At 41.5% G+C, this 9,354-nt stretch overlaps 1 protein-coding gene across 1 annotated transcript; it reads right to left on the bottom strand.

Moving 5' to 3' along the window:
• Nucleotides 1-6,308: 6,308 nt before the first annotated feature.
• LOC107941801 (uncharacterized) lies at nucleotides 6,309-7,558 on the bottom strand. The gene is made up of 3 exons (XM_016875410.1): nucleotides 7,099-7,558; nucleotides 6,549-7,047; nucleotides 6,309-6,507 (listed from the first exon to the last, which is right to left on the bottom strand). The coding sequence occupies exons 1-3, from the start codon at nucleotides 7,556-7,558 to the stop codon at nucleotides 6,309-6,311; spliced, it is 1,158 nt and encodes a 385-aa protein (XP_016730899.1).
• Nucleotides 7,559-9,354: the final 1,796 nt, after the last annotated feature.

Below are 9,354 nucleotides of genomic sequence, written 5' to 3'. Positions count from 1 at the left end.
TCTGGATCCCCTGTTCTGACTTTGGAAATTCACCATAAATTTTTAAAAGATAATTATAAGTCATTATTTATATGTACAGATTCCTTATTTAGTCTAGTTTTATTAGAAAGAAACGGCATAGTCATTGAAACTCTGTACAGGGAGATATCTGATTCGTAATACACAGAGGTTAGAGCAATCAAACTCTGAAATAGGGGAGACTTTAACTAATAAACTGTACTAATTTGCTTGACCAAAAATTCTATAAAACAAGTAGTAAATAGATATATGAGTTTAGTCTCAGGAAAAATTTACGGAATTGGATTTCAAGTTTCGTAACTCGAGATATGAATTTTTAACCGACTATGATGCAGATTGTTAGCTTGACTGAAAATTTTAAAAATAAATTGTTTGAGCTGTTTAAGTAATGAATTAAGTCTATTAACACCTCGTGTTCGACTCCGATGACGGTCTCGAGTATGGGGCGTTATAGCTAGGGGTCCCAAGGAAATTTGGTTAGGCTTGGGTGTAATTAAATTTTGTGTAATTGGTGTTTTTATCAAATAGGGACTAAATTGAATAAATGTGAAACTTTAGGGGCTAAAGTGAAAAAATGCTCAAATATGTGTTTGTGGATTAAATTGAATAAATATGTGATTGAATAAGTTAATTTTGAATACATCTAGATTAAGAAAGGAGGAGTTCGGATCTAGATTGGGGGAAAACTAAAGTTTTTGACTAAACAATTCAATTCACCGTTTCAGTATCGAGGTAAGTTCGTACGTGATAAATATTATTACAATTATGTTGTAACACCCCAAACCCGGCCCCGACGTTATGGCCGAATCTGACGTGTCAAATTGAAGTGTTTTAGCAAAAACCTCGTTTTCATTGAAAACCCTTCCTTAAAAAGTTACATCTCAATTACTTAGTAAAATCTCTTTTTTGTTGCGAAGCTTTGCTTAAAAAATTTGACTTAAGAAAATTTATCCTTAAAAACTTTAGTTGCGGAAACGTAGCATTAAAAGAAAACTATAGCTTAGAAAATCCATGTTCCACATCTTATAATTACAACGCACGAATTTAATAATCCAAACAATAATAAAAGGGGGAGGCCTTATTACAATCCATACTAAATGAAAATTACTTAATAAACAAGTAACTTATATATTTTTAAAACGAATCCAAATTGTCTTGCTAGCTGGCCACCTAGAGTCCCTCCAGACATCGAACCTCCTACTGAGCATCACTTGAGAAAAATAAAATAGGGGGTGAGTTCTCGCAAACTCAGTGTGTACAACCCTCGACAAGTAACAAGCATCCATCATTCATCATACAACATACATGCAATGCAATGCAGTGCAACCCACCCCAATAATCCAACCGATACACATCATCTTCGTCCCCCGTTACACATCATGTAGGGATATAAAAATCAACCTACCCAACCAATACACATCAATGGTATCCTGGTTGCGGAACTACCTTCATTGCAGCAGGCTGCCAATCATATAATGGGCTTACAAAGCCGTCGTTGGATCCACGGTTGTCAAGCAACCATGCGACCCTCATATACTTCCTCCTTTCCACAATTCCCATCCCATATGCATCCTAAATAGAATATCATATGAATGTAGCAGATATACATGTAGCAATCCTAAATCTTACACTCAACGCATAGGGGTATTTTAGTCATTTTCGTCCTTAAGGGCATTTCTGTAATTTTCCTTTATTACTAGTTTTTACTTACCTTGGTTCGTTAACAAATCCCGTGAGCTAAGATGAACAAATACTATGCACCAGGTAGGATTCCAAAGAAGAAGAGGTGGGTCATTAAGACCGCTTAAATACCAAGCTCTCCCTAGATCCAATCCTAGACATGCACATACTCGTTGCCACACCTTAACCCTATGACTTGTCCATGGTCTTTAATAAATTAATTAAGTTTTATGCACTCATCATATACTAGGCCTAAAACCTCTTACGAAGCCTAGACAAATCCACATACCTGTATATGGCCCACTAGGCCCAATCTCCTTCATATGGCAAATTAGGCCCAATCACAATTATGTGGCCCATTAGGCCCAAATCACATTTATACGGCCATTAGGCCTAATCACATTTACCGTTATGCTCACATACAATTTTTCATCACATAACATCAATTATCAATTTTTGACTATTATGGGCCCAACAGCCCATCGGGCCCATTTTTAGTACATTCCGATCCTTTTGGCCAATTCAGAACCCAAGTCCATGGAATCGCCCCTGGACCTCAGGCAACCTATCAGTTTCCCCCTTATGAGTGTTCGCACACTCGCAAGACTACCGTAGCCAAACTTTCGGCTTTTCGGCATTTCGGCTTTTCAGCATTTCGGCTTTTACCGATCTACTTGTGTGTGCAGTGTATGTACACACCTGGTAACAAAACATGCTGCGATTTCCTTAGCCTCAAACCTATAATTGATATCACCCTTCAATTAATCGCATGCTTAATACATATCTTTACAAAAATCGAAACCTCACCTTTCACCTTACCTTGCTCGACAACTTATAACAGCCTATTCTTTAAGCATTAACCATGATCAACTCCTAGATCTGCACCAATATTAACTATTAAAACCAAAATAATAGGTGACTTGTATCCAACATAAGTCCCCCTTACCTTAACTATGACCATTCGGCCAACTAAGCAAAACAAACCGATTGGAAGAGATCCAAAGACTGAGATTCGATACCTATTCCTACCCAAGGCCGATTAGAAGAAGTGATGGACAATAATTGATACTTAGCAAAACAAACCGATTGGAAGAGCGAAAACTTACACTAGAACCGACTGAGTGGAAAGGGTAGTGGCGGCACCAAGGGTATTCGGCAAAAGAGGTGTTCGGCCTTTAAGATTTGAATGGAAAACAAATGATTATTTGGCACCAAGGGAAAAAGGAAGAAGAAGTCAACTAAACCAAAAGTGAAACAAAGAATATTGTGTAGAGGAAGGAGGGGAAATCAACACAGAGAAAAGAGAGTAAAACAAAGGGTTTTCAGCTTTTAGGGAAAAGGGTTTCTGGCAACAAGGTGAAGGGAATTCGGCATTAGCCTGGCCACCTCCCATTCAGCACCTATTTATAGCCCTCTATAGCCGAATTTCTCAAGCCCAAGTTCCCAATTCGGCTCCACCTCATCCTTACTCCTCATCTCCTCGTTTTTCTCCCTGATAACCCCTTAATCCTCTCTTCAAATTTCTCCTCTTATCACTCTCTATAGAGTTCAAATCCAACGCCATCTCTTTCCATCTTTTAAGCAAAAATAAATCCCTCTCTTGAGTAGAGTGGGATTCGAACCTCAGACCTTTGACACTAGCAACATGCCACTTATCCCTTGGGCCAGCAGGCTCTTTTCTGTCCAATTTTCCCTTCATTTATTCAAAAGCTCACCTACTTGCCATTAGGGTTCTTTTAATAATTAAACTATAATTTCTTTTACCCCTAGGTTCAAACTCAAACCTTGAGCAAGACCTACCATCACACAATTAACACTTAGCCGGAAATGCTAAGCACAAAAAAAAATCGAGATTTATGGATTTTTGGGGCGTTACAACTTTACACCCTAAAAGAAATTTTGTCCTCAAAATTTTACCTAATTCAAACAGTTGAGGATATTGACATTGCATCACTTCCTCAGGTTCCCAAGTAACTTCCTCAGCCTTGTGATTACGCCAAAGCACTTTGACTAATGGAACGGACTTCCTGTTCAGTACCTTAACATCACGACCAATTATTTGTATTGGCTCTTCCTCGAAAGTTAGGTCTGGCCTGACCTCGATTTCCTCAACCACTACGACATGTGAAGGATCTGAGTGATACCGTCTCAGCATGGAGACATGAAACACGTCATGGATTTGGCTCAGTTTAGGAGGTAATTCCAGATGATAAGCGACTGGCCCAATTCACCTTACAACCCGATATGGCCCAATGAACCTTGGGCTTAGCTTCCCCTTCCGTCCAAACCTTAACACCTTTTTTTCATGGAAAGACCTTAAGGAAAACTAAGTCCCCTACTGCATACTCTATCTCATGATGCTTAAGGTCAGCATATGATTTCTTTCTATCCGAGGCCTCCTTCAACTGATCCTGAATCAACTTTACCTTATCCTTAGTATCTGCTACTAACTCAGGGCCCAAAACTCTTCGTTCACCTAAATCCATCCAACATGTTGGAGTTCGACTCCTTCACCCATATAGTGCTTCATACGGAGCCATCCCAATACTTTCTTGATAGCTATTATTGTACGCGAATTTGGCTAACGGCAAATAGTCTTCCCAGCTACCTCAGAACTCAATCAGACATCCCCTCAACATATCTTCCAATACTTGGATCACCCTTTCTGAATGTCCATCAGTTTGAGGGTGGAATGCTGTACTGAAGTTTAACCTAGTACCCAACGCCTCATGCAACTTCTTTCAAAATTGCAAAGTCAAACATGGGTGCCTATCAGATATTATGGACACTGGCACTCCATGCAACCTTATAATCTCCACCACATACAACCTAGCCACCTTTTGTAACGAGTAATCGGTGTGAACCGGTACGAAATGGGCAGACTTGGTTAACTGATCCACTATAACCCATATCGAGTCTTTCTTAGTAGGCGTTAAGGGTAGCCCACTAACAAAGTCCATAGTGATCCTTTCCCACTTCCAAAGTGGAATCTTTCCTGGCTGAAGCAACCCTGAAGGCAACTGATGCTCTGCCTTCACCTTTTGACAAACCAAGCATTTACTTACGAATTCCATAACCTCGTGCTTAAGTCCAGGCCACCAATAAAGCTCATGCAAATTCTGATACATCTTGTTTCCACTAGGATGCATAGCATAGAGGCTACTATGTGCTTCCTGCAGAATAGACTGTCTTAGACCATTGTCCTTAGGTATACACATTCTCCCACGGAAACACAACACTCCTTCATTGTTTAACCCAAAGTCTGATGTCTCCTCATTCTCTACTTGTCTAAGACGAGCACCCAAGGTCTCATCCATCAATTGCTTACTCCTTATCTGCTTGATCCACATCACTTTTACTTGAATCTCAGCTAACAAGCTACCATTATCCAACAAACTTAAACGGGCTAGCATAGCCCTCAAGTCTGACTTAACCCTACGACTCAACGCGTCGGCTACCACATTTGCTTTGCCAGGGTGGTATTCAATCATACAATCATAATCTTTCAAAAATTCCACCCACCAACGCTGCCTAAGATTGAGCTCCTTCTAGGTAAGGAAGTACTTCAAACTCTTATAGTCTGAATAAATTGTACACTTCTCCATGTATAAGTAATGCCTCCATATTTTAAGCGCGAAAACCACTGCAGCTAGTTCCAAGTCATAGGTTGAGTAATTCACCTCGTGAGTCTTAAGTTGTCGTAACGCATACGCAACCACCTTTCCTTCTTGCATCAATACACATCCTAAGCCCACATGCGATGCGTCACTATAAACCGTAAACTCCTTCCCAGGCATTGGCTGAATCAACACAGTGGCCTCAATTAAAACCTTCTTAAGTTTTCCAAAACTCTCTTGCTGCTTGCCCGTCCAAACAAACGGTACCCCCTTCCTTAACAACTTGGTTAAGGGTGTAGCAATTACTGAAAAGCCCTCAACAAACTGCCTATAGTACCCTATCAGGCCTAGAAAACTTCAGATTTTTGACACCGACTTGGGTGTTTTCCATTCTAACACCGCTTCAATTTTTCGGGGATCCACCTTAATCTCCTCCGCTGAAACCACATGTCCTAGAAAAGTAACCTCCCTCAGCCAAAATTCGCACTTACTAAATTTGGCATACAACTGCTTCTCCCTCAAAGTCTGCAACACAATCCTTAAGTGCGTATCATGCTCACCCTCATCTCTTGAGTACACCAACATGTCATCTATAAAAACTACCATGAATCGGTCCAGGTAGGGTTGGAAGACCCGATTCATAAGATCCATAAAAGCGGCAGGTGAGTTCTTCAGCCTGAATGGCATCACCAAGAACTCGTAGTGCCCATAACGGGTTCTGAAAGCTATCTTATGAACATCCGCCTCCTTAACCCTCAATTGGTGATACCCCAAACGCAAGTCAATCTTCGAGAAAACGGAAGCTCCCCTAAACTGATCAAAAAGATCATCGATTCTTGGCAGGGGATACTTGTTTTTAATAGTTAACTTGTTTAACTGCCGGTAGTCGATGCACGTTCGCAACGTCCCATCTTTCTTATTCACGAATAACATCGGTGCTCCCCACGGAGACATACTTGGATGGATGAATCCTTGATCCAATAATTCCTGAATTTATGCCTTATGTTCCACCAACTCCTTTGGTGCCATCCGATAAGGGGGAATGGTCACCGGAGTCATATCAGGTAACAATTCAATTCCAAATTCCACTTCTCGGTTGGGCGGCAACCTTGGCAGCTCCTTGGGGAAAACATTAGGGAATTCCCTAACTATTCTCAACTCCTCAGCAGTAGGGCTCTTAACCTCCGTGTTGCTAATATAAGCCAAATAGGCTTCGTATCCCTTCTGCACAACTTCTCAGCCCTTAACACCGTAATCACGTCCGACAGATAATTTCGGCGTTCACCAATCACCACCACCTCCTTGTCCTCCACCGCTCTTAACACCATTCGCTTTGCAGCGCAATCCAAGATGGCTCGATGTTTCGCCAGCCAGTCCATACCCAAGATTAAATCAAACTCACTAAATGGCAACTCCATCAAGTCCACTAAAAAGGTAACCCCTTGAACTACTAAGGGTACCTCCCTAAACAACTTACTCACTCCCACTGACTGACCTAACGGACTTATCACAGTCATCTCATTCATAGTAATTTCAAACAAATCACCCAAAGGTTTAGTCATATTGCATGCAACATATGAATGAGCCGATCCAATGTCAATCAATGTAGTGTAAGGTATCTCATAAATAAAGAACATACCAATTATCATATCTGGGCCATCCCCGTCTTCTCGGTGATGAGCAGCATAAACCAAAGCTGGCTGCCTCGCCTCAGCATGGCCTGCATTTCCACCTAGTGCCCCACATCCACGTCCATTGTCGTTACCCACCCTTGCCTACCCACGACCCCTTGGCTGTAGTTGACCACCCCTTGGTGGCTGAGCACCACCTCGGCCTATGGCTGGTACTTGTCCTAGCATTTTAAGGCAATTCCTGATCCTATGCTCTATAGACCAACAAGATAAGCAAGCTCCCGTCCTCTTCCAACACTTGCCTCCACGGCTTCTCCCACAATCAGCACAAGGTGGCACCCTTGGATTAGCAGCAGAGGTCCCTGCTCTAACTGGCCTAATAACTCTGGCCCTAGGCCTTTGTCCAACACCAAGAGTCTCAGCCTCCCTTTTATTCTTACCCCTTTCCGTGTCTCGATTCAAGCACACCGTGCGCTTCACCTCCTCTGCTATCTTTTCTTTCTCTACCAACTCCGAGAAAACTTGCTCCCTTTGTGGGGCTATCAATACCCTGAGGCTATCTCTTAGTCCATCCTCAAACCTAATGCAACACTCATAGTCCATTGCCACCATAGCTCTTACATACCTACTAAGGTGCAGAAATTCTGCCTCATACTCCGCCACCGATTTGTTTCCCTTAGTCAAGTTCAGGAACTCCTTCCTTCTAGCATCCACATAACTTGCTTCTACATACTTCCCTTGGAACCCAGCTTTGAAGAACTCCCAAGTGACCTGCTCAGGTTGAGTGCCCTCTTTCAATGTCAGCCACCACTGATAAGCTTCTTCCCTAAGCAGTGAGACTGCCCCTTTCAACTTCTATTTCAGTGAATAGTCCAAGTCCTCCATTATCCTTTCCGTGGCTTCCAACCAATATTCAGCCACGTTAGGAGCCACACCAGCCACGCCCTTAAAGACCTCAGCCCTATTTGATCGAAGTCACTCCGGAATGGACTCCCGATTTCCCGTGCCATTATTGGGCCCAACGACCCTCTCTAAATTCCTTAGCATTGCTTGTGACAATGCATCATCCCCCGCGGCCCGGTCGTACTATCCATTCTCAGCCACGAGTGAGGCCAGAGCCTCTTCTCCTCCAACATCAGGCACATTGCCCGATGCCGAAGATTTAGCCCTCACACTTCCACAGCCTCAGCCACAGCCTCTTGCACCTCTTCTAGCACCCATCGCCGTTTCACGTATTTTCTGGATTAAAAATTTTATGAATTTTTAGTTAGTTTCAATAATTAACCTGATGTTTTTGAAAAGAAAAGGTTGTTTTTGAAAATCCTCTACAGTTTCAAGATCCTACGGGCTTCTGTTTCATTCTAACATAATTGTCTAGAGTAGCCCTCTAACTATCTATTGTATAACAATTTAAACAGGCTTAAGTACAAAAGAACTTACTTGGTTCGATGAAGAAGACTCAGTGTGCTGCTCAGCAAGACTTCCCCTTTTCTAAAATATTGTAATTCAATTTTTTTTTAAAAACACAAAAAAGAAATCAAGTAATAAGGCCTACTTCACAGCCTGAGTTTTGTAACTTGGGCTCTGATACCACTAAATATAACACCCCAAACTCGGCCCAGATGTTATGATTGAATCTGGCGTGACACATTGAAGTGTTTTAGCGAAAACCTCGTTTTGATTGAAAACCCTTCCTTAAAAAGTTACATCTCAATTACTTAGTAAAATCTATTTTCTGTTGCAAAGCTTTGCTTAAAACATTTGACTTAAGAAAACTTATCCTTTAAAACTTTAGCTGTGGAAACGTAGCATTAAAAGAAAACTATAGCTTAGAAAATCCATGTTCCACTTCTTATAATTACAATGCACGAATTTAATAATCCAAACAATAATAAAAAGGGGAAGGCCTTATTACAATCCATACTAAATGAAAATTACTTAATAAATGAGTAACTTATATACTTTTAAAATGAATCTAAATTGTCTTGCTACCTAGCCACCTAGAGTCCCTCCAGACATCGAACCTCCTACTAAGCATCACCTGAGAAAAATAGAAGAGGGGGTGAGTTTTCACAAACTCAGTGTGTACAACCCTCAACAAGTAACAAGCATCCATCATTCACCATACAACATACATGCAATGCAATGCAGTGCAACTGCCCCAATAATCCAACCGATACACATTAGCTCCGTCCCCCGTTACACATCATGTGGGGATATAAAAATCAACCCACCCAATCGATACACATAAATGGTAGCCTAGTTACAGAACTACCTTTATTGTAGCAAGCTGCCAATCATATAATAGGCTTAACAATCCGTCGTGGATCCACGATTGTCAAGCAACCATGCAACCCTCATATACTTTCTCCATTCCGTAATTCCCTTCCCATATGCATCCTAAACAG

The sequence above is a fragment of the Gossypium hirsutum genome, chromosome A02, assembly GCF_007990345.1.
Source record: "Gossypium hirsutum isolate 1008001.06 chromosome A02, Gossypium_hirsutum_v2.1, whole genome shotgun sequence".
In the NCBI taxonomy this organism is placed as follows: Eukaryota; Viridiplantae; Streptophyta; class Magnoliopsida; order Malvales; family Malvaceae; genus Gossypium; species Gossypium hirsutum.
The sequence above is the reverse complement of the archived record's forward strand: the minus strand, read 5'-3'. Positions and strand labels throughout refer to the sequence as shown.